Source organism: Leptodactylus fuscus, chromosome 5 (genome assembly GCF_031893055.1).
Source record: "Leptodactylus fuscus isolate aLepFus1 chromosome 5, aLepFus1.hap2, whole genome shotgun sequence".
NCBI classification, from domain to species: Eukaryota; Metazoa; Chordata; class Amphibia; order Anura; family Leptodactylidae; genus Leptodactylus; species Leptodactylus fuscus.
The window spans coordinates 94,386,664-94,412,869 of record NC_134269.1 but is presented as its reverse complement, the minus strand read 5'-3'; the positions used below and the strand labels follow the sequence as shown (position 1 = coordinate 94,412,869).

Sequence of the window (26,206 nt, the reverse complement as noted above, 5' to 3'; positions counted from 1 at the left end):
GAAAATACACAATGGGTCTTTTATTTTACAGAGTGTCTGTACAGCAGAAAAGTGACTGGAGGATTGCTACAGAAAGATGGATTTAAGAGTTCCCAGAAGAGACTAGAATAATAGGACAGCATAGAAAGGTTTATCCAGCCCAGGTAGAATAGAGATGACCACATGAAGCAGAGCACTTTATCTGTATAAGAAGGAAAAACAGAAAATAAGAGGCTGAAGGGAAAAAACAAAACAAAAATTAGACAAAGAATACTTAGGCTTTGTTCACGCCGCAGTTTTAATGCCTTTTCTAGCCAAAAACTGAAGTGAATCCATAGTGCTGTGAAGTATTAATATTTCACTGACAACTTCAGGATTCACCAATGCCTTTGGCAAGAAATTTCAAAACTGAGCTCTGTGAACATAGCCAAAAGATAAATGTGCAGAAGCAAGGAAAGTTTGGGAATTAGGGTGCGGGTGGGATTTCTCACTGCAGACCAAAGTTAGTACGTTTATTTACGTGGCTACATGCATTTTAGTGCATAGACCAATATATTTATTGTGAAATGTAGTCTAGAATGTAATATCATACTATGCTCAACATAAGCTACTACGAGCTCCATCTCTTTGCATCCTTAATAGGTGCCGTTCCACCCATCTTGGCCCAGTTGGAATTTTATTTCTCTAGCCGCCACTGTTACTGAGCAATCAGTGCAGTTTATTTCAGAACGATATTTCGCCATGGTCAGGTGGAATGTCCTGGCTAGAGCAGAGTGACAAGGACCACCCATCTCAGGGCTCGTTGACATCTGCACCCAGTCTCCGTTCTGCAGGTTTCCGTTTCCAGCACAAAACAGAGGCAGGAGATGGAAACCTGCAGGACTCTTTCTAACCCATTCATTTGAATGGGTTCGAAAGATGTCTGGCTGTGACCGCCGGTGAGCGTTTTATGCTCTCCGCTGTGAAACAGTTTATTTCTTTTTTTATCCGGACACCGAGTTGGACATACAGTACTCTGTGTCCGATTTAAAAAATCTGGTTTCGCGGCAGAAAGCATAAAACGCTCACCACTGATCACAGCCGAACCCGATCTGACAGGTTTCCATCTTCTGCATGCAGAAGACGGAAACCACAGAACGGAGATCGAACACTAGTGTGAACCTAGCGTAACAGAGGAGAACATGACTGTGCTGAAACTAACCGCACTGATGGCTCAGGAACAAATGTGGGTTAGAGGAAAAATTCCGACTGCACCAGAATCAGTGGAGCAGCACTATTGAAGAGTTAGAACTGGTGGATGTGGGACTTCTTGAAGTGCCATATTAAAAAATAAAAAGTCATATATATATATATATATATATATATATATACATATACATATACACACACACACATACAGGGTCCCAGCAAGACTTAGGATGGAAGTGACAGAGTTGAAAAGGTAAGCATTTCTCACATCACTGATCTTCAATTCTTGTGTCCTTGCTGCACAAGCACTTTACACATTATGAAATGTCAGATACATTCTTTATCTCAGCATTTCTAGAACCTATGCACTACAAAAAAGTAGGGCAGGTCACCTGTTGGTACTGCCAATAGCCTGGTCAGCATTGTTGGTTTTTAATTTCTAGAATTACTTTTATGTTGCATATACAACGCCATAGACGGACAAAGATGCAATTGTTGGCAGCACACTGCTCTGTGTAGACATGTGATGTGCTGGAGACTGTGTAAATGAACAGGTAGTCAATAATGATACATTGTACACCATTGTTTGTGCAACTGTTCAAGGCAGATTATTGCCTTGTTCGACAGCATTCCAGCAAGTACCGTTCAGCATGCCGTTTAGTCTTTACTCCTGTAGACTCCCTAAAGGGGATCGGTTACTAGGATTGGGAACATTACACCAATATTATGTTCTAATAATGCTAGCCTGTAGAGCAGGGACTCTTTGGTACACCATCAATGTGCCCAAGAGTCCAGATATCAACACAGGCAGCTCCCAAGGACAGACACTACTCCTTTCTTCATTGTACAAGATAGAACACATTTGGTCTATTACTGAGCAACAGATACAAAAGACAGTAGACAACTGTCCTGGTGTTATGGATATTAAACTGACTTTCCATTACATTTGTATGGCGTGGTATGGGTCAGCCAAACAAGCACTGGCCTGGTGGCCATCAATCATAGCACTGGCAGGAATGGTTTAGTACTAGGGGTGCAACTTTCACCTTATGTTTCAAATTAAATGGGTTTTTCAACTATAGGAACTGATCAAGTCTCCAAACTTGAGAAAAAGGGCCATAGCACTAGGTAAGTGATTAAGCTTTACAGAGACGCAACAGACTATGACAACATACCCACATTTACCGTAATTAAATCTAGCTGGTTGTAGTTCCTTGCATAATGGAATACCATTAGGCAGTGGAATCACTGTTGGGACTCCCTTGTTTGAAATTGATGGGGTGTGTTATGAGGTATTTAAAGTTTACTTTTAGACTACATTCATACCGAAACAGCATCTATAGAATGACATCCGTGTAGATGCAATGATTCTCTCGCACGCCTATTTTTGAGTGTTTACTAGCGGGAAAGGTCCACAAACAGAAGCCCTTTACGTCTTCCTGCCAATTGTGATGAGACTGGAGAGAGATATCTGCCTTCCATTTGTGAGGTTTGTTTATCCTAAGTTTGTGAAAGTCCACTGGTAGATGTTCCATGTGCACTTCTTATGGTTTCAATTTTCAGATGCGATTTGGCTAGTGAAGTTTGTATAGTCACAGCCTATGGTTTGGTACAAACCAAATCATTAGCTTGTACATAACTGCACATTTTCCACTGTAGTACACAAAACTGAATAAGAGTACAGATGTCCATGCACCTTCAATAGCAGTAGGTGAAATACCTGTGTGCCTGACAACTATTCCTTCCAACTGTCTACACATGAACATCAGCTCTGTCAAATGTTTACATTGGGGATAGGGGAATAAGTTGCTAAGTGTCTTCACTAGCAGCAGCTTCTCTTGTGCTAGAACAAGGGATAAGGAACATTAAAATTCTGAACTAGGCAAAGTGTTGATGCTTAAATCCAGAAGGCCTGGAAATATGGATTTTATCCATTTTCTTTTTTTTCAGAAATTTGATAGTTCTTTCATTCTACAGCAGGGGTGGGCAATTAATTTTCCCATGGGGCCACATGAGAAATTGTAACGGTTCTAGAGGGCCATGCGCATCGCGGCAAATTTAGCTCCATCCACTTCTCTGCTGACTCCGCCCATTCTCAATCATTTTTCCATGTGCCCCACAAAGCAAAATCCTCTACAGTCAACCTAACATTATACACCCCCTCATTATAATGTTTTCCTCCAAATGTCCCACAGTATTAAGTCCCTCTCCTGGTGCCCCAGTATAAACTAGAGGGGACATTAACCTGGGGCAGCTAGAGGCAGACAAGTCCCCCTCCAGCTACCCTCCATGGTTTAATATCCTCCTCCAACTGCCCCCTAGTTTAATGTCCCCCTCCATGTGCATGAAGTTTAACTGCCCTCCTACATCTTCCCTTAGTTCCCCCTCTTGCTCACACATGCTGTCTCTTCTCTCTATCATCCAGCAGCCCCATTGCCGGAAGCTTGCATCAAGCACACAGTCCCGGCCCACTAACGAGTCATAGTCTATGATAGGCTGTGATGACATCATCACAGGTCCTTCATAAATCTTCCACTAGCTACGAGGGCCGGATAGAAGCAGTCAGAGGGCCGGATGTGGCCCATGGGCCACACATTGCCCTGGTCTGGTCTACAGGGAAGGTTTCTTTGTCAGAGGTTTGCAACAAAAACAGTTGTGGTGGCATTTAGGTGGCAAAAATAGTAAAAGCTGGTCAGGCAACAGCTATCAAGAAGAGTGTAGTTTACATGTAAACTTTAGAGCACACCTCCAGTTATCTTCATCTGAACTATTTGTTTATGAAAAGTTTTTTTTTATAAGAAACTGTGTAATAGGTTTTCTTCACTTTTCAAGCAGTTACATTCTGCATATTAGTCTATGAAGAGGGGAGGCGTAGGATGATACTGCTGAAATAATTGCTTTAACACTATGCTACTCTGTGCTCTTACCACCACTAGGTTGTATATAAGCAATTACCAGTGCACAGAATGAGGCAAGAAACCAATTAACTAGTCAGCAACAACCTCCTACTCCATAGGGCTCTTTGTGTGTGTGTGAGGCTGAATACTGTGATCAATCTTATGTAAGCTAGTGGTTAGATTGAAGGTATGGGGGCAGAACAACTTAAAAAGTGTGAAGAAAACATAGCCTTAACATATGTTACAAAGTTTATAATAAATTAATACTATTATGTTACAAAAAAAAAAAAAAAAAAAAAAAAAGGTTGTTTATAAAGGTACACTTTAAATGATTGTTTTGGGTGTCATAAATTTAATAGTAAAACCCAAGTGTATACAAATTAACCTTAAATTTTCATGAAATGTCTCAAACTTGTTTTTTAACAGAAACCAAAGTAAAATTGAAGATTTTGTACTTGGTTTCTCTTTGCTAGTCTCACTGCGATGAATGAAGTACATAAGCATGTTTGACCTGTTGCTTCATTTGAGGGACACAGGACAGCTATTCTTGAGATTGGTGAGAGTCTGACCACAGAGACAGCCACCAATCAGTCCCCTTTTTAAAGAGGACCTTTCATGTCCTATAAGATAGGACTTGTTACGTACTGCAGTTTTACAGGCATGTAACCAGATTCCAGATGTATCAGTGCCGTTTTGGCTACAGCCATAACTGCAAGATAAAAGAGACTGGCCTGACAGCTCAGCATCATGGGTAGAGGTGGTAAGGAAAGTCCCCTTTAACGCTACATTTCTATAGACTTGTACTGTGAAGGGGGCATTCCTCACCACCCAGCAATGATACAGTGCAATGAAGCCAGTGCAATACTGGTAGCTGAAAATAACACCACCAACATCTTTGGAACTGGGGAACATACCTTTAAAATTTAGAGTGCGCCATATCTTAGAGGACATGAAAGGTCCTTTTTAAATGCTCATTCATAGCACCATGTTTGCGCCATGTATAATTGCATGTAGTAATAGTAACCTACAAAGCCAATTTCAGTTTGTCCCCCCCCCCCCTGCAGAAAATGTTCAGCAAAAAAAAAAAAAAAATTAAATATAACGAAGGCTTCTGACAAAACTTGTAGTTAGAAAATGTCAGAATATCCAATGGTCATTTCAATTAGATCTGGTGGAGTGCATCATTACTGCCTGGCAACCAGTTGTTGAGGTGGCTTTGCACTATGCATGTATATGTAACGACTTCTAATAGTGGCATTACAAAATGACATTGGAAGTGTATATGTGCCTAAACAAGTCCAGTAATACCAACTACTGAAAGGGCCCTTTCACACACAATCTTAAGTTTTCTGGCATTTTAAAATACATTATTTCATTTTAAAATGTCAGCTTTTTTTTAATGCAATATGCGGTTTTAATTGCATTTATGGTATTTTTTTAGAAAAAGTTATTTTGGCATGTTTGGTTTGTGGTATTTTTCGCAAAAAAAAAAAAAAACAACCTCCCACCTCAAAATGGGTTTAGCCAGGAATTTGAGCAACTGCGTGGTGGAGGCCATGTACAGTGTGTTTTTTTTTTTTTTAAATAAAAAAAAAAACAAAACAACTACTGAATGGTCACATGGAATAAAGGACTTACAGCAACAAGGCCTCCTGAACAGACACTAGAGCTGTATAATGGTGCGCCAGGGAGAGAGTATATTTGTTTCCCCCCCCCTTTACACCATCTTCCCTGGTCTCCACACACTAGGTGCTACAATTCCTCGACAACTCCTTTAGGTTCAGTGCATACAGAGTTTTTTGGCGCTGACTTTGAATCCACTTCAAAAATCAGCTTCCAAAAAAAGCCTCTCAGAGTTCTATTAGGAGGCTTTTTTGGAGGCGGATTTAGCGTAAAAAAATCAGCGCCAAAAAACTCTGTGCACACTGACCCTTAGGCTAAGGCCCCACAGGGCAAAAAAGGGCTGCAGGAAAAACCATGGCAGCAACACATCCTGATTCTTCCCACAGCGCTTTAGACAAAGTTTGCAGAGGTTTCCTCTGCGGACTTTGTTTCAATTATACTTATGGGGAAAAAAAAAAAAAAAAATCACTGGCAGTTCCGTAGGTATAACCGACATGTTGCAATTTCCAAAACCACGCCAGTTTTGGAAAGTGCAGAGTGTCTGCACAGCATCTTTTACCGCAAAGTGGGTATATCCACTTTGGTCTGACTGTAAAATGCTGCAAATTTTCCCGTGGCATTTACATCCCGTGGGGCCCCGGCCTTAATGTCAAAAATAAGTTGCAATGTATGACAGTTTGACAAAGTAGTACTTTTTGGGGAGAATTTTGACACAATCTACTGATCTGCTCACCACTGTTGAAAAAAAGTAGGTGGAGCAGGGCAGGAATTAAGCAGGCCAGGGAAGCCTTGACCTGACATTTTGGACAGAAAAATTACCAGAGTTATAAATGAAATGGCAGCAGTTTAAATTCAGGAAGACAGGACTTCCCTCATTGTGCTCCAGGATTATTAACAGGCCTTAACACTGGTACATCCGTCACTAGCACAATATTAAGACACCTACTGAAGTCTTAATATTGATGCCAAAATTCACCACTCAGAGCATGCTGCATTTTGGAATTAAAAAAAAAAAAAAAAAGTTACCACAAAAATGCCACACACAAACACGCACTGCGCAATTGCGCTATTTATATATTATATAAATATCTGTATTTAAAAAAAAAAAAAAAAAAAAAAAACTGCTGAAAAATACTATTAATGTTTTTGCAAAAACTGTGTGTGAAACCAGGAACCTAAAGACAATTTCCATGGCACTAAAGTGGCAAATGTATATTAGAGACATTAGCTTTCCTGCCTGGAAAACAAAAAAAAGCATATAAAGCTGCATGCAATGGCTCCACCCAACTTTTTGAGGCACATTAACTCGATGAGAGAATAGGTCACTGTAAGCTAAAAAAAAAAAAAAAAAATTCTGAGAAATTCTACACACAAATAAATAGTTAGCTCTCTAATTGTTTATTGGTTATTCCTGTGGAAACGAATGCTTCTATGATAGATAAAGCTCCCATTGCATAGACTAAAGGATTCCATAGACTTCTTTTTGACTTCTGCTTGGTCAGTGTACGGTTTTCTCAACTGCCCTTTCTTCTACAGAAGATCATACCCATATTTTATATGGCTTCTGTCATAAGTCTCCATCATATTCTGAATGTATACACCCAACTATAGTGTCCAGATCAATATATACTGAGCCTCGAAATGGAGCTGCACATATATAAAGGTCATTTAGAGTGACTAATTAGTAACATGCATAAAAATTTGCTTCATCTCTATCCAATTTTTCTAGGGACACAAACCTTAAATGTGTCTTAAGGGACTATAAAAAGCTATAGAAAAATTTAGAAAGACATACAAATACACTCATGTTGCTGAGAAAACCATGAACGTCAGGTCTTATGTCCTGTGGTAAAACATACTTTAATGCTGAAAAACGTAGGCTTGACAGCATAGAAAGATATAATACACATACCCAAATAAATATCTAGATAAAGTGCATTTCTCCCCCCCCCCTCATTTTCTTGGCATTTCAAGTGTTTTGAAATAGCATGTACAAGCCTTCATCCTCATAGGATTTGTACACAAATAACAGTGTTTAATATTCTAAATACTGTAGAAATTTGAGGTCATTGTAAGTAATTTAGCCAGATCCAAGATTATAAAAAAAATAAAATAAAAATATTCTCACCCTATTCAGTTTAGGTTGTGGCAATACAAGTGTACGCCATTTGCATAGATAGTTGGACTGCCTTTAGAAAAACTTTGCTACATTGAGAGGAGCCATTAATATTTGCAATATTACATTGATTTATGTAGCTTTGCCATGTTGTACATTAGTGTGCAGTGACAGGTATGAGGTTTTTATATAAAAGAAAAAAGCAACACAAATACAGGGTAAAAAGCAGAGTTTACAACTGTTTAACAGACTGGCTTTTAATCAAATTGAAGAATAAAATTTGGTCTCAAGAGAAAAAAGGTCAGAAGATTCAACTTCTCTCTTATATTATGGATCCTGCAAATCAAATCAGCCATGTGGACTTTGTACACCTTTCATGTTGGTTTCTTAGATCTACAGATTATGTTGATATACCATAATAGAGCTGTACCTCAAATAAGATGCCAGTTGTTTAAACAGAGGTAAAAAAGTGAGTGGAGTAAAAGTAAGCCAGATGTGAGCAAAAATAAAAAAAATGATAGTGTAAGGGTAGGACGTGAGTTTTATTAAGCGAGCAGAAAGGGTAAGAACATAAGCGAAGAAAACATAGAAAGGGGAATTTACATTGAAGTCATGTCATTCAGAGCGTGATCCAGTTCTTCACTGATGGCTTTGTACTTCAGTTTCTGGGCATATAGTTCATCTGCTCAGAGTGAAGGTTGGAGAGAGATTGAAGGGAAAACACAAAAACAGGAGGGTGGACAGAAAGTGACAAAAAGTATAAAAGGAAAAAAAAAAATTGTGGTGGGGGAAGGAGGACAAAGGAGAAGGGGAAAAAAAAAATAAAAGGACAGGAATATAAAAAGGTATGAGAAGACAGGAACATAGATGAGGTAGAGTGGAAAGGAGTCCAGTGTTCGCAACCACCATCCAGGAACAGGGTGAAGAAGCAGACAGCGTGGTGAAGAAGCAGTGAAGAGCCCGGCATGGAAAAACAAATTATGCATGAATAAAAGGAGAAAAGAAAGACAGATTAGAAGCAGAGAAAGGTAACATCACCAACTGCCAAGGATATTTTGACTGGCCAAGAAACACAGAATTTCATAATTTATATTAGAAATCTTTCATATATACTGACAACTACATTTTTATATCAGAATAAGCATTTCCACAAATCATCCTCCTGTTCAGAAAATTAAAAAAACAAAACAAATAAACACCAGAAAGAAAGAAAACTCATACCTTCTAAGTCATCAATACTCTTTTCCAACTTGGCTACTGTCCTCTCTGCAAACTCAGCACGTGTCTCAGCCTGAAGGGCAACAGAAAACATAAGTCTCCAACTAGTTTAACCAGTCTCCTGCCTGTTCATGGTATTAAAAAGGAACTGTGAAAGACACAGTAGCAGAACTTGCCTCCTTCAGTTTGTCTGTAAGGACCTTGATTTCTTCCTCATATTTGTCCTCTTTCTGGGAGTACTGTAAACAGAAACCAAACAAGATTGAGCAGCCCAACCAAGACTTCAACCACAACTAGCAGAAGCCTATGTAAGGGAAAAAGTCCTAACAGAATCCAGGGAGAGACAAAAACTACCAAAATAAACACTTAGGATAGTTTTTTGACATCAAGTTGTAACAGCCAACCTGAAATTATTTAAATGATAATTATGGATTAAAATAAATGTGTATATATAATAGAAATACTAAAGGGATTATGTAGAACAAAAAAAGAAAAAAAAAAAAAAGTCAGAAGGCCATGTTCTAAAATTCTGTCTGCACCTGACCACAGAAAGAACTTTTCATTTATTTAGATTTGATAAAAGCTTATCCATAAACTGAAGTTCTTTTAGCAGACAAATTGGATGATTCTGCATTTGTCAGATCCCTACATACGCTTTGCTTAATAATTTGCATCTCTGGCTTCTCTAAACAAACTGCTTTAAACAGGCAAGGGATGCATGGAGAACTCAGAATGGGAGGGGACAAAATGTGTAAACTGTACTATATTAACCAAATCCTTGCGACTTGATTGTTTGCCATGATTACTGTGAAAATGCAGTGCAATCTGTAGGCTGCAACTCAGGAAGAACTGAGCAGATTGATACACAATCGTTTTACACAAAAACTATGTAACTTATCATTTACATCTTTTGTAGTCATGGAGGAGGTTCCCTTGGTAAGAAGGACCATCTCCACGACTAGCAAGGCCAAAGATATTAACAAAAATATAAAAATGACAAGTTAAAAAGAAAGGTGACCACAAATGCTAGTATGCCATCAGTAGGTGGTGTTTAGGGTCCTGAACCTCTAAACTATGCAGGTGGCGAGTGGTAGTATAACAGAAGTTATGCTGACAGGTTCCCCTTAAACAGCAACCTTTCCTACAAAAGTAAAGATCAATCTGCTCAGCTTCTCCTGGACTTTATCATGCTGGCTATAGATTATATTGCATTTTCATGTTATCAGGTTCACCTTCAAGTGTACAGCTTTCTGCACAGATCAGAATATGTATTGCCATCCTACCTTTTCTGCCTGGGCCTCCAGAGATTTCAGGTTGTTGGTGACAGTTTTCAACTCCTCCTCAAGCTCGGCACATTTGCTATTTGCATGGGTGAAGTGAAAGGAAGAGGTGGCAGAAGGAAAGACAGAAGAGGGGGAAAAGAGAAAAAAAAAAAAAAAGAAAGAAAGATTGAAGGAGATAATAGAATGAAAAACCAAACCGGGTCAAAAGGAGAATTACAGAACTAATGTAAAAGAGAAAAAGCTGTGCCACAATGTAAAATATGTATAGCAAAGATTTAAGTAACTTGCTGCAAGCCAACTTATAGAAAATATTAGCATCATGTGAAAAACTTATTTTTCTCAGTCATACAAATCACATCCTTTACATGTGGACAATACAGCTTTTTCTCAGCTTGAGAGAGTCATGTACCATTAAACAAAAATGAGTAATAAAAAAACCCTAGCAGATTACAGAGGGTGACACTGCAGTGAGAGGAAAGTGCAGAAAATACTGCTTTAGAGCAAGTTAAAAGGAGATCTGAAGCCCAGCAGCCAAGGATAGAGAGAGGGCCCAGACTTGCTGCAGTACCTTCTCCTCTCCAGCTAGTAATGTTTTCAACGTTTGTTCCATTATTCTGTGCTGTTCATCAAGCTGTCGGCAGCGACTATTAATGAGTGCATGAAATAAGGAAGGTGTGCACAAGCCATTCACAATATGTGGAGCATGCAAAGAAAAACACATTGTTACACGTGATAGAGAGTACAAAGAATATCTCAAAGCCAATTCTTGTGTACAGTCAGCAGGAGTTGGGTTATCAGTTCTAAAGTGCAGCAAAATGATAATCCATAATATGTATGTACGCATGTCCAGTAAGTCTACATCTAAAATGTTGCATTGCTATACTGTATTGATTCAGAGTTACAGTCTAGAGCTGCACCTACATTACTGCAAGCATCAGATATGTTATCTACCAGAATTCATTACTTGCTCAATGTCTACACAGACCATATTGTACAGTTTTGTACTTCTTTATGTAATCCATGTTTTACACCAGGCTCTGGACAATCATTTTATGTGGCAGTGGGTGACTGAAAGAGTGTCCAACCTCTGCTGGAGGTGTATATTTGAAGGAAGGATTTCAGATGGATGTGACCGCATACACATATGGTGGCACCTACCACCCATATGGTATATTTCAGGTGAATATGGGTATCTGCATACAGCAAACAGCGTCAAAGTAGCCTTAGGACAAGCGGTCAAAGTTTTTTTCCTTACTACCAGCAGAGTTGAGATTTAAAAAATAAATAAATGAATGAAAATGGGTCTCTTGAGCTAACTAAATATGCTCAAATGCACAATAGAAAGCCAAATATACGTAGTACAGATTATTACAGACAACCTCTTTCAAAATGAAGCCCCTGGGAGACATCATTTCTCTCTAGGTCCCACTCAGTACTCCTCTGGAAAACAGACCATTTTCAAAAAAACACAGCTCGAGTCTACTTGGACAATGTTTTGGTCAGTAGTTTCCATTAGTGATTGTGAGTCAAAACCAGAAGTGGAGACTTTAGAGTGAAAGATCTGCACTTGTGCTGTGAATTCTCCCGATTTGGAGCTGGTTTTATTATACACAACAGATAACCCCAACTTTGGAGAGTGTGCAGGCTGCCCTAAACCATGCAATGCATTCATGGGGAATACATTTCTAGAGTGCTGTATAAGTTGTATGTTAGGGGATGCAGAGAAAGAGGAAACATGTACAATTTGGACAGTCACTCACCTTTCTGACAGTTCAGCACGTTCTTCTGCACGTTCCAGGTCACCCTCAATGATCACCAATTTACGGGCAACCTATTACACAGAAGGTAGGGTCTTGTGTAAAACCAAGCAGATATAGAACGGCATTGCTGAAAAAGTATTAAAGGTTTTCCCAGGTGCACAGTCAACACTGAATACTATTAACATACAAACTGTAGTGGCGAGTGTAGGTACTTCAGGACTGTCCCATTGAAATATATGCGTCAGCATTGCAGTGCCTACATTCACCACTACAGTTTGTACGACGAGTGTGCAGTGTGACTTGTAAACAACACTGCAAACCATACTATCCTGGTATCAGCAACTTGTGTGTGTGTGTGGGGGGGGGGGTCACGGGTGTTGGAAACCTGTAGATTTAATATTGATGGCCTATCTTAAGGAAAACCCATTTAGGCTAAGGCCGCACATTGCGGAAACGCTGCTTTTTTTGTTGCAGATTTTGTTGCGGTATGAAGGAGGATTGAGCAGAAGGGAGAATTATAAGAACATCCTATATATTTCCCCATTCCTTTTGTAGCCATTCTTGGCTTTGACTCAAAAACCCGCAAGAAAAAAAGCTGTGTTTCCACAACGAGGGGCTTTGTGCCCTCACCTCTTCATATTTGCGGTCAGCCTCCTCAGCAATGTGCTTGGCTTCCTTCAGCTGGATTTCTTGCAGCTCCATCTTCTCTTCATCCTTCAGGGCTCTGTTTTCAATGACCTTCATGCCTCTGTGATATAACATGACACCCATCAGTGAACACAAATTGCACAGCAGTGTAAACAACATCAAAAGTGCATTGTATTCTGCCATGTGTCACTTTTCACTGGTGTTAAACACTGAATACAGTACAATACTCCATATAAAAACAACACTGGTCGTTTACATATCAAACAACATACAGCTGTTCAAAGTATTGATCCAGCATTGGAAACCTTATATGGTTTGGCCATACTGAAATTGGGTTTATACACCAACGTTAAGCCAACTACAGCGAACAGACATTTTAAAGGATATCTATAATGTAAAACATGAAACACTTACCTCTCACTCTCATCTGCAGCTTTCTCAGCCTCCTCCAGTTTCTGAAGGGCTGTGGCCAAACGCTCCTGTGCACGATCCAACTCCTCCTCTACCAGCTGGATGCGCCTGTTCAATGAGGCTACATCTCCTTCAGCCTAGGTGAGAAAAAGAAAAATTATGCAATCAGGATCAAATCAAATTGACCCACAAAGAGGGACTGAGGGAGAATCAACGCCAGTCTTCATATTGCCTACACTGGCAATGGTTGTGCACGCCTCCTTATACAAACCGCCGGGGCCATGTGCCTACACTGAAATCTATGCCAGCTAACAGATTTTAGCCATTATTTACGCCAGGTTTGATATATATGCTATAAAGTGGTTTTCTGAAAACTACTTATTGTAGGGTAGGTTTACCAATACGCTCTCTATAATGACACTATCGATTTACTCAAGAGAATTTGGGGACCTAACCTAATGATGGTGCAGACTGGTGTAAACTATAGCACAAAGCTGGACTGTTTTGATACATTTTTCTGGATTTTCACAGAATATTGTTATTACGTATGGTGTACTTCTGGTCATATTTGATGTAGAACCCAGGAAGATTTTTTTGTTCTTTTGTTGCACTCATATTTTATTATACTGATAAATTTAAAGATTATACATCTTTTTAATTTTCATAGTGGTGGTTTTAATCACTTATTTTGCAATTCATACTTCATATGACCATAAATAATAATAAAAAAAAGGTTTTCCTTTCTTCCACCAATTTTATTTGTTTTTAAAAATTTTCCTACTAAACACTTATGGCTGCACTCATCTCTCCCAGGCCTTTTTTTTTCAGGGAAACCTATGAATAACATCTACCTCTGTATGGCTATAAGGTAGTAAATAACTGAGGTATACACTGTGTGGTGAGGTCTTAAAAAGAAGGCTTTACATCTCCTTTTCTTCCAGGTAATGCCCACATATTCAGAATTCAGCTGACTTGTATCTCCATCACACTAGATATCATGATGCGTCTTCCACGTGTAAGATATAATTATTATTATTATTATACATGCCATATATAAATAAAAGTCACGACCTAAAGATGTAAAATTTTTCAAGATGTGGGTGTGATCAAGGTGGAGCACAAAGACAATGTTTGTTTTTTTCTACACAATATAGAAGGGTGTATGCTGAAAAGTAAATGTAGGATGTGGTCAGACACCTCTAAAACTAGATATAAACACTTAGTAACTTCCCCTTTCACAGAGAAGCAATGCACATATCCGCGGTTTCCAACTGCTCATACAGTAGTTAAGGCCTCAGCATGTCAGAGTAAAACTGCAGAGCATATGAAGTTTATGCATATAGCAATAACTCTTAACTATCTGATATAGGTTGTGGCATTTCTGCCTAATATACAGAATAAAGCCATCCATGCCTAGCTACTGAGGTTGATGAAGTGACTGCAGAGCAAAGGGGAACCCGCCCAGCAAAACTATGTGTAAGCAATTAACACTCCTGTACAGGACCTTTCTAGCCCTTCACGTAAATTTGTCAATGTGTTGGGCAAATTGAGGACTGGCAGTACAACTATTTGAGTACCTATAGATGCACAGTGCTCCTGACCTGCCAAGAACCCAATGCACTGCTGGTCAAGATGTGCTGGATAAAGCTTACATAGGGAAGAGAAAAATAAGAACATATCATCACACAAGACTGAAAATTTAAGATAAAAAAAAAAATAAAATTCTGCCAGATGCTTTACAGATAATAAGCTAAGAACTGTGCCGCCAGGTAGGAGACGTGCAAACCTACCTTTGTGGCCACTGACAAATTTAGCTGTGCAGAAAAAAAAGTTGTATCCATCTCATATATAAAAGCAGCCACAAGCGACCCAAGGGCCGTTCCAAGCCTGGCAATGCTCTGGTTCTCATGAGTAAACCCTGCCCAAATACATCAGTGACATTGTAGAATGACAGAGCTGTCAATAAAACCAGAATTGAAGGCATTGGACGTGGTTTATTCACAAACACTTGCCAGGCATATGGCTGCTTTTGGGGGATTTGAATAATAAAAGGTGGTTTTCCTCTGTTCTACCAAACCTATCTGCAGCCACAGACCTATTTGTGTAGGTCTTTGACAAGATGGGTTTGTATCTCACAAGACTCCCTTAAAACTCACAGAACACGTTCAATTAATGCTACCACAATTTTGTTTAGCCCCACTGTAGCGGACTGTAGGGTTATAGGTTAGACTTGATGGACTGATGTCTTCATCCAGCCTCATCTACTATGTAGTATATAACCATGTGCATTACTGAAGAATTGACATGGAAAATATACTTTATTTGTGTGCTATACTATACTTCTATTCTTTGCATCATTTATGCAAACTATCCATTAAAATACTACTAGTGTGAATAGAGGCCAAAATAATTTTGCCTGATCAAAAAGGAAAGACTTACACATTACATATAACAGAACTTTTAGCCCTGGGCCATATTGCTGGCATTGTAAAATTAGCAGTTATTTGTCTACTTGCCAGGCAGACCTAACTGGATTACAATTAATTGGAGGGCGCTGTCACATCAAGCTCTGGTGCATTGCTCCTTACAACATTTAAGCCCATCCTGAACAAGTCTGCTCTACCGGTTTTACAGTAATGTACTATGAGAGGTGACTAAGGGAGCAGCAAAACCTGAAAGTTCATGATAGATGTTAAACTATTGTCATAAGGAGATAAGGCAAAAAACAAGGTGTGCGTTAAAAACTACACCCTTTGGTAAAGGAAAGATTTCTCAGGAGGGGGTAACAAAAGAAATGTAACATGATCACCCAGACTCATAATAAAAATAAGTGTTCAAGGGTTAAGAGTGGCTCAGTATTTGCAGGCCACAGATTAAAGTCACAGTGTAAAGTGTTGACCATTTCCTAACAAGGTCAGGTGGATTTCTGGGAATACTATATTACCAGAAGAGCTTTATAATAAATGGTGAGGATGCCCCTTCTGAGTAACCATTGCACAATCGCTGGACTGGCAAGGAAGTATCAATATATAACTATAGTGCAACAATCTAACTTCCTTCAAAGTAATTCAGAAGTGAGGAATTTGCCCGACTGACATGAACTGCAATGTAGTGCTTCCTGTTATGTCACTGGAGTATTTGTGGCCTCTGTAGAGAAGGACACATGTATATAGTCAGTGACAAGGCAAGGCCGGGCATATAGCCTTATAAGGAGAGGAACGATCAGAGAAAGCCCCAGCTCAAGCAGATCTACTGATTGCTCACACAGCTGTCCAAGTAACCTCTATAGGCTATAGAAGTCAGTCTTGACCCTTAATGCAAGTGGTGTCTAAATATTTCCAGTTAGAATCATGTGGGCAAAATATAGGTTATACCGCATTTGACAAACAATGGACAAAGGCAACAGTGACTTTGGCCACTGGAAAATAGGGAGGGAAATAAATGCAGGAGCAATCAGACTACACAGCTACTTATTAGATTAGAAGCCAAGTATTGTGAGCACCCGAGCACTCATTTGCTTGGCACCGGATTTCAGATACAAGTACTAACAAGGTCAGCAACCTGCCACAGAGTATTGTAGTAGGAACATATACCCATCTGTATAAAGGGGGACCAATTTATAAAGACTTTAAAGAAATTCTCATTGCTTGGCTTCTATCCAGAACTTTGGTCCCAGCAGAAATATTTGTCCAGGTAGACAGACATTTCTAAAATATGTACATACATAAGTAACCCTATACATATTGACCACCTGTGCAGTATACAGCACTCAGCCATAGAGTAGAGACTACTTAGCACCACACCCGAGGGAGATGTGGCAGATAAGGAGTTAAGTGCAGCCCAGATGAGCCCTGTCGCATGCCTGAAATTCTCTGCTCCAGTCACCCACCATCCCCTCCCTAGCTGCCTGGAAACAAGCTGCCCTGGAGGGTAACAACCCAATACACAACATACAGACTGTAAGCTCTTGGGACAGGTAGCCCAGTTAACCATTTAGGAGTCTGAGTGCGCTCTATGCTCTGCTAACCTGTTTGTGTGCTATTGATCGGTCCTAATGGCAGGTGTTTGGGGGGGATGTCTACATGTCAACCCATAAAAAGTGACCTGGGCCATTCACCCCTCCCCCATAGACTGCCTCTGATAAAGTGATATCTCCTATTTTGTAAGATGTGACCCAAACCCCATTTACAAGAACTTGTACGGTGGCAGGAGGGGGAGGGGGGATGCCCTGCAAGGTGAGCAGCGGGCGGGCACAGGCGCCCACTACTACTGTGCCCAGGTGATGTGAGGCGGGGCTGAATGCCCCCTGCACATCCCTGCCAATAAGAAGGCGTCTGGCACGGCACACAGAGGGCGCAGGATCTTACGGCTTCTCGGAGCTTCCTCTCCACGTCCCGATCCCTCTGCAGCCGCTCTGCCCTCTCCTCTGCCGCATCTGCTTGCTCCTGCAGGCTCTTGATTTTCCTCCTGACGGCCTCCAGAGAAGTCCTGCCGGCCATTGGTCCTGCTCAGTCCCAGCTCACTACAGCTGACACAACTTACTTCCGGCTACTTCTCAATCAGCCCTAAATGACACCCTGTGAGGAGACGGATTCGCCCCCTGTAATTCTCGGGCGGCTTTCACTGACTTGCTCAGTCTGCATACAGGAAGTCTCCTCCTTACATAGGCTCCAACCCCTCTAATTAACCCTATCATTAGAGGAGGGCAGCGGCCGGAGGCACCGGAGGGCACTACCTCTTGGTGGGTACGGTAGTCACCCGCAAGTGCCCCTCTACAGAAAGTGTGGGGGCTAATCCTGCAATAATCCCCTAACAACAAGGTAAATACACCTAAAGCAGTCAGCCTAGTCAAGGTAAAGCAGGGACGTTACCGCCACCCAGTGGTAGTCTGGTGACACTGCATTTTATTCTACAGGTACCAACATTCACCAGAAAATTGTATTCCTGGAGAATGGATATAATATAAGAATTGAAATATGGCAGCAGATTGATTTCTAGGATAAAAAAAAAAAAAAACAGACCAAGAGAGTCACAGAAATGTATGTAACATTAGTGCAATGTATAAGACGAGGGCCATGCATGGAAAACATGCTGCAGAACATCTTGGAGGGAAATTCTATAGTGCTTTGCTCTACACATAGGTGTTTTTTCTCTAGTCTGCCCATAGGGTTCTCTGTGGGTCCCTCTGCAGATTGCTATCTTTTTGTTGCGCTGTGGGTGCTACTCAGAGCAATAACTGGCCGCACAAAGTTGTTGCTGTGCCCATAGGGTCTGTTTACATGTTCAGGTTTTCAGATGCAGTTTTAGGCTGAGGACCCACAATGTGGAAACACAGCTTTTTTTGTTGCAGATATGGCTACAAAAGGAATGGGAAATATATAGGAAGTTCTTACACGTCTCCATTCTGCTGAATCCACTCCTCAGCAAAATCTGCAACAAAATAAACTGTGTTTCCGCAACATGGGGCCTCAGCCTTAATAGCCAAAAACAGGAGTGGAGAAGTAGCAACTGCCCTATATATTATCACCCATTTTATGATCCACACCTCATTTCAGCTTCAAAAACAGTATCTGAAAATCTGAACGCGCGTAAAATGGAACCTATTGAAGTCAATGGGAGTCTTTTTTTCAGTGCTGATTTTTTACTTGAGTTATTGTAGCAAAATCAGCGCCACAAAACTCCGTGTGAATGCACCCTTACAGCAGCTGAAGGAGCACCAGGATGTATAGCCAATTACATTCATTACATGATCTGGTGGTTACTCTATGTAATCTAATGCTCATACCTCTAGATATTACGGGATTCCAGATATGATTTATATAGAGGTAATATATGACTCCAATCTGTAAAGAAGAAGAGGAAAGCAATGCAAACCAACGCCTTCTGGGCAAAGAGGTTTTTTTGCTGCTTTGCCACATCATAAATTTGTGAACACAGCATAAGCAGGCATAAAGAACTACACTACCACTATATTATAGACCCTCAAGTAACTGGCAATCATTGACAACCAGGTGGAGATCACTGAAGAACTAACAGGACTATGATGTATTATACATCATTATACTGGGACTAATACAGTGAATAATGGCCATGGTTATGTCCTATTGTAGACTGTTTTCACAGATCCTGCCTTACAGTGTAATATACAGGGGATCTGTGAAAACGGGTGCAAGACAGTCATGAAATAACAGATGTTTTTCATGGCTGTTTTGCACGTTGTTCATGTGAATGTTGCTTTATGCATAAAATTCAGAGCGGACAAGGAGAGTCAATGCTAACTTCAGTTTTATGCACAATCTGACTCTAGATTGACACCTGAGTTTGGGTCTCCATTCTTCGGGTCTGTTTGAGGAACCAAAAAAATGGAATCCTAATCCGCTCAAAAAGTGATTACCTGTGGAGACCCGCAGACTCCAGAGACTGTAATGGGGTCCGCTCAGTTTCCGCCTGAAAAATGTGGAGAGAAAAGTCCTGGATGTCCTATATTTTCCTACTGTGCTTCTCTCCATAGAAAAGTAGAGCAGACTACAGTAAAAGTAGAGGTATACCTATACATGCCAGCCCATGTTGGGTGCATGGAGGCCTAACAACTTGTGGTGGCTATATGTCTGAGAATACTTACAAAAACGCTAAGATGAGTTATAAAGATGGCCTATGTGCAGATTCTATCCCAGGACTGACACCGGTTGTCAAGACCTCGCATGTACAGATATGTTATCACATACCATGAATTATAGCCATTACTGCAGCACATGAATCTGTGTGGCATTAAAGGACAGTTTTGGTGGAGGTATGTACAATAGGGCTAAAGCCACATGTAGCGGAAATGCAGCAGGAAAAAACCGCTGCGTTATACAGTACCAGCAAAGTGAATCCGATTTTGGCTAATCCCATCCACACATTGTAGGGAAAAAAGTTGCAGTAAATCTACGTTTTCAAAAACATAGTAATTTTACCTGTGGAAACACTCACATTTTACCTATAGCTATAATAAGGGAAGAAAAACTGCAGAGAAAACACAGCAAAAAACACAATGAAAAGTGCTGTAGAAAAAAACGTAAGTTGTTTCTGCTGCATTTTCTCTGCTTTTTTTTTATAGACGCAGCGTGAGGCCTTAGACTAAGGGTGTATTCAGATCATGGAGATAAAACCACACTGGAATAATCAGTGTAACATATTAAGTAATTTTTTTTTACTTATAAAAACTATAACAGCATTAAAACCATGGCAAAAAATGGTTTTGATGCAGTTTCCACCACACTGTTAGAATATACCCTAAGTCTAACGCCCTGCGTAGTGAAAAACAGCAAATAAATACTGCGCAAAAAACAATGTAGTGAAAAAAAGTTTTACCTATTTTTCAGTGTTTTTCACTGAGCAATTTCTGTCTTTTTTTTTCCTATTCAATATATAGGGAAACCTCTTGTGATTCCACAGCTAAAATTAACATGCTGCATTTCTGAAAACACAGGTTTTCTGCAGCATTTTTTTTTTAATTCCAACTAAATTTGCAATAAAACTATTTACACTATGTACATATTCCCACAGAGGGAGAAATGAGGGACATACGGTACATGGATACAAGTTCAAGGTGTTACTAACAAAAGGGAAACCAAGATTCCACTTATGACAATTAAATATTAGTTATTAGAGTGTATGAGGCAGGTTATTATGGACTGTTGTATTTTTTACATTTTATTAGTAGACAGACATTGGTGCAATGGATTGGAGCAGAATTAAGACAAAACATACAACACTATAATTCATTACATACAGACTGGTGGATAGATAGACTTGAACTTATAGGAAAGGAGACTGGGAGCCATATTTTTTTTCTCTACTAGGCCCACCCCACAGGTTATCCCATGATCCTACTGCTTAAGACCTTTGGCTCCTTCCTCCTTTGTGGGGAATATTGTGCTATATATATAGTCATGCTGTACTATTGAATAAGCATTATCTTTTTTTTTTATCTTTGAACTTTGGACTCACCATTGCTTTGCTAGTGAGCAACAGAAGTCAAATAACGTCTTGAAGACACTTCAGTATAACAAAGATTTTCCTATATGAATATTGTATTTAGACTCAATTCACTGGTGTGAATGTTTGTCCATGCTTTTACAGGATCAATGACCGAATCATTGATTATGATTTTTTTTTCGCCTCTAGTAGCATTTAATGGATCTGGGTTTTTTTTGGTTTTTCTTAATGGACAGAATTGAGCAGAGTGTTTTTCTTACAGTATTCTAACAGTGAAAAAGCAATAAAAACCTACTGGAAAAGAACTAATGGATGTTAAAGCAGAACCTATGAAGAGCCTATTGACACCAGACTTTTTCACTTCTGTGCGTTATTTTACATTTCCAGCAGAGGGCGGTAGTTACTGTCTTATGACAATGTGCTGCTGAACATAAAGACTCACATTTTCATGATTGGCTATTAGTGTATATTCATATATGTCTCCAGCACTTGGGGTATTGTTACCGGAGAGCTGTACCCTGTCTCCCTGCCAAAGTTTCTCTTTTTAGTCTATATAAACTAAATTGCCACATTAGGCCATCAGAGCAAGCCAGTGGCACATTTAGTAAATATTACACCCTAGTTTTCTGAAATCCCAGAAGAAAAAGTCCTGCAAGCCTGACTTTATCTGGTGATGTCTGTAAAAGAATAACCGACACCTAACAGACTTCATTATAGTCAATGGGGTCCCTCAGGATCCGTTGCTGTCTGTCATTAACTGTTTTTCCGTTGTTCTGGTCCTACAATGGACCAGAAGAACAGATAGCAAGATGCTGATGTGAACATAGCTTTTTATTGGAGTTCTCATGGCAATTTAACTTTTACTACTGGAAACTATATCAGTCTTGGAGTATTACACAGCTGCTCAGTAGAAAAGGCAGGAATTCTGGATTTTATTTTCACACATATGGATAAGGAATAGATGAGTCTGCAATTTGTCACTTGGCTTGGACTGCAGGTAACCTACTGCATTTACCTTCTGATTTACAAACCCAAAGAATGAAATTACATACTCATCTCTGCTCATCCATGGTACATTCAGCTCAAACATTATAGGAAAAGTACAAAACACTATATACTAATATGTTACATAGCAGTATTATAAATAGAAAATCTATATTATATTATTATTATTTTGTGTTTTTTGTTTTTCTGAGTATGAGATATTTAAAAATACTAGTCTTTTACATGAAGACTAAAATAGATGAAAACCTAAAATAAAGTGATGCTTTGTATATATTATTAGTGTATGTGCTCATTACTGTCGGTGCCAGTGCTCCTTACTTGCCTTTCAGGTAACATCTTGGCAAAGATCTGAGTATGTCTATGGAATATTTAATTCAGCTTATTACATTGTCTAGCTTTAGGCATAGCTATAATTATCCAATTCATTAAGACAAGTCACTGCAAGCATATTCACTGTCAAAAAACCCACCAATAACTATTTCTACTATAAACTTCCAAATGAAATCTGCTCTCACTGTCTGGATTGTGCATAGAGAGCGATTTCTAAATAGTCGACATACTTTTCCTTATAAGGAATATCTGTCTGGAATCCATATGCAGTCTACTCTCCACAATACAGAATGTTCCATTGTATCACTGACTTACCCACCACTCATATTACACCCCACTCTCTGCCAACTGGGTATAAACTAACAGTTTGGTTTTAACATTATTTCAGAGACATGGTTGCTTCATATTAAAATGATGTTTTCATTCATATTCCTGCTCCTATATTATATATCTATAAAACTTATTACAAATACACCAATTGTCTTGTAGATATTTTAACTAGTCGAGTTCACTTTCTGATAATGTGTCACTATGAGTTGTGCCAAAAGACAGACTCTATTACATATGCTGGTAACATGACTTGTTTTTCCTGCATATGATATATCTTAATATATGTGTGTCATATATGAAAAACATAGATATACATAAAATTATATGTAAAGATAGATGTAAATTTAGATTACCATAGATAAAGTAATATACATGAATAATATACCGGTATATATATGTGTGTGTGTTTATTATGTAATTTTATATATATATATATATATATATATATATATATATATATATATGTGTGTGTGTGTTCATATGTGTTATTAGCTTATTTTGTGCTGATGAAAGGGCAGTGTGAACCTAGATGATGTACAGAGGCCCTTATGCATGCAGGGATTGTATAGTGTAAGACACACCCCAGTACAGTTATTTCACATTTGACAGGGAGCAGACAGCTGAGGCACAGAGTCTTGAGTGTATACCATATAAAGCTTGGAGTTATATATAAACCAAGTGTGTTCCTATCTCTGCACTCTGCAGGGACAGCAAGTATCATCTTCCTCCTTCCTTTACAGTAAAGGACTAGATTTCTCCTTGGCAGATGTATGACAGCATGGAAGAAAGAGGTCACTGCAAAATTTATACGGCTCATGTCATCTACAAAGATTCTCATCTCTGTGACTTCATCAGCCAATAATGGTAGGACTTGACAAAGCTTCAAGTCCATAATGTTTTAAGGATTATTCAAACAGTACAGTTGGACGCAGCTAAACCTCATTGAGAAAGCACATAAGTTTTTGCCATTGTGGATTTTATAAGTGAAACACATTGTTTAAAGTGTTTCACCTGTAGAATACAAAACTGCACTGAAAATCATGGCAAGACCGTATGCACATATATTTTGTCTAAGCTGTGACACTTCTTCTCAACTGTACTGAAGCTTTACAAATAGGCACAGCTGAAGCCAAAGAAAGCTCAGCCTGACCCTCCTAGATAAAGGTTTATGGCTTTTTAATGGGACACTAGACACTTGAAGAAGCAATCTGGGTACCTGAAACTACTCTGTAGCTCTAAAAGAAGACTTGTACTAGGAATTATGGAGCCTAAAATAGTTGGGCCTCTAGCATATATCTATGATTCACCCAATAAGATTTAAGACTAAAATCAGTTTAATAAATATTTATATACACTAAAGGCTTTGTTAACATCTGTATTGGGATCTATGAAGAGTTCTCTATTTTATATGGTAATAAGCTTGTTTCCTAGAAATATTAATACCGAGTGAAACTTTAGAAATGTATTCTAATGTCAATTCATAAATGAGAAATGGTAGAGGAGGCCTTGTAGTTTGGAAAATCTCAAGCCTCCTCTCTGGACACGTTATATCTATAGAAATCTGTTCCTTTTCTATATTGTTGCTAAAGTCCTTAAGTTTTTTTGGGTTTTTTTTTTACGCCTGACAATATTTGTACACATTCTGGTCCTATATGTCAGTATACATTTACTAACAATGATATATATGAATGTGTGTTTGTTTATACATTCATATATTTGTACATATATGAACATACAAAGATATATACTTTTGTTAGTTTGTTTTTATGCTTTATACTCCAGTCATGTAAATAAGACTGTGCTGCTATACCAGATACAGCCCATGCACCAAAGTGGCGCTATTTCTAGGATAAAACATAAAAGCTGACCATTCTTTTTACTCCTGGATAATCCATTCAAGTCTAAATAATGGCATTTTCTGTGTATCCAGTAATGAAAAAATACACTCTGTAATATCCAGTGCTGTCTTGTGATGCATGCAGAACAACAGTTGAATGGAACAAGTGCAAAGCTAGTGTCATTGCAGAAAAAAGCAGGGACTATGTAATGGGCTACTTTGTTCAACCTCAACTTACGTCAGTGGCCTTCTTCTCAGCAAGTTCCAACTTCTCTTGGGCATCCTTCAGGGCTTCAGAATATTTGTCCAACTCATCCTCAGTACCTTTCAGTTTCTTCTGCAGTGCTACAAGTTCATCCTCCAGCTGAGACGGGGTTGTACAGGTACCATTGGGGTAGAGGGGGTAGTGGGTGTTCGGACAAGGGCAGTGACATGGGGCAACAAGGGTGTGGTAGCAGGCAACAGAGGTGCAGAGGGACAGAACAGGACAGGAACCACAAGGAGAGAAAGAGAGAGAGAACAGAGAGAAGATAGTTAGGCAGGTTGACCTTGGTACAGCCTTATACCTTAGCAGCCTTTTCCTCCGCAACTATAAGGCTCTCTTCAGCCAGATGATGGTCATCCAAAATCTTATCTCTCAAGTCCTCTACTTCCCGCAGCTGTTTTTCCAGTTGAGCAATCTCTTCCTCTAACTAAGTGGTTTTGTAAAGTTTAAGAAGAAGAAATAGAAGAGATACGTATATTTAAACTGTACTGAACTACATGATACTTGTTTATATACTATACTATAACTCTATATTTTATTTTTCTCATATGTAAACATTTAGGTATTAACTATATGACCCATAACATAGAGATTCATCTCTTCATGCTCTATAGCTTCAACGTTGTGAAGAAGCCTTTTCATTTTATATCTAGAGTTACAATATCCAGAATACAGTCGTAACACAACGCTAAATATTCAAAGACTTTTCTGCTACTTGTGATGGCAGAAAGAGTAAAAACAACAATTCTGAACTGCTGGACATCTAACAGTTAACTGCATTTGGTTATACTGGGAAATTGCCAATTTTAGCAACCCAGGAAGGAAAAACATTCCTTCCATGACTTTTATAGTAACAATTTAGCATCTACCCATAAAATGGTATACACTTCTCACTGATATACTTCAGGATAATGTATAGTAAGACATTTGCTCATATAGATGTCCTTTGTTCCCCAGTACTATGAATGAACTATGGATTCATTATAAGTGAATGGAAGTTCTTGTGGTCTACAGGCAGGACCAGGGTGGCATGAGATGTCCTGTACTGGCACTGCATTGGGAATTGGAGTAAGGGTTTCCAAGCAGACCTGTTTGCTCTTGTCCTCTGCTCCCTTCTTGTCGGCTTCAGCCTGTTCTGCTCTGTCCAAGGCATTCTCCTTGTCGAGCTTGAGCATCTGCATCTTCTTCTTGATGGCGTCCATGGCTGTTGTTTGGTTTGGGGGTAGTCACACACAGAGAAACGGGACAGAGAACAGAACTCTGGAGGATGCAGAGAGAGGTTCAGCTCCTTCTTATTCTGAGCCCTGGGCTGGAGTGCAAACTCTCAGCTGTTCCA

At 39.3% G+C, this 26,206-nt stretch overlaps 1 protein-coding gene across 1 annotated transcript; it reads right to left on the bottom strand.

The window, feature by feature from the left end:
* Positions 1-26,206, bottom strand: TPM1 (tropomyosin 1). The gene is made up of 10 exons (XM_075273749.1): positions 25,959-26,206; positions 24,844-24,969; positions 13,127-13,260; positions 12,695-12,812; positions 12,065-12,135; positions 10,305-10,380; positions 9,198-9,260; positions 9,025-9,094; positions 8,407-8,485; positions 1-181 (listed from the first exon to the last, which is right to left on the bottom strand). Exons 1-10 carry the CDS (start codon positions 26,070-26,072, stop codon positions 178-180), a joined length of 855 nt encoding a protein of 284 aa, XP_075129850.1. The 5' UTR covers positions 26,073-26,206; the 3' UTR covers positions 1-177.

Excerpts from the sequence above, each read along its gene's own strand:
- TPM1 (XM_075273749.1), bottom strand. The coding sequence starts at position 26,072 with ATGGACGCCATCAAGAAGAAGATGCAGATGCTCAAGCTCGACAAGGAG. Across the intron at positions 12,813-13,126 it reads GCTGCAGATGAGAGTGAGAG|AGGCATGAAGGTCATTGAAA; the intron begins GTAAGTGTTTCA and ends GTTATATCACAG. Across the intron at positions 8,486-9,024 it reads GAGTATTGATGACTTAGAAG|ATGAACTATATGCCCAGAAA; the intron begins GTATGAGTTTTC and ends CACTCTGAGCAG.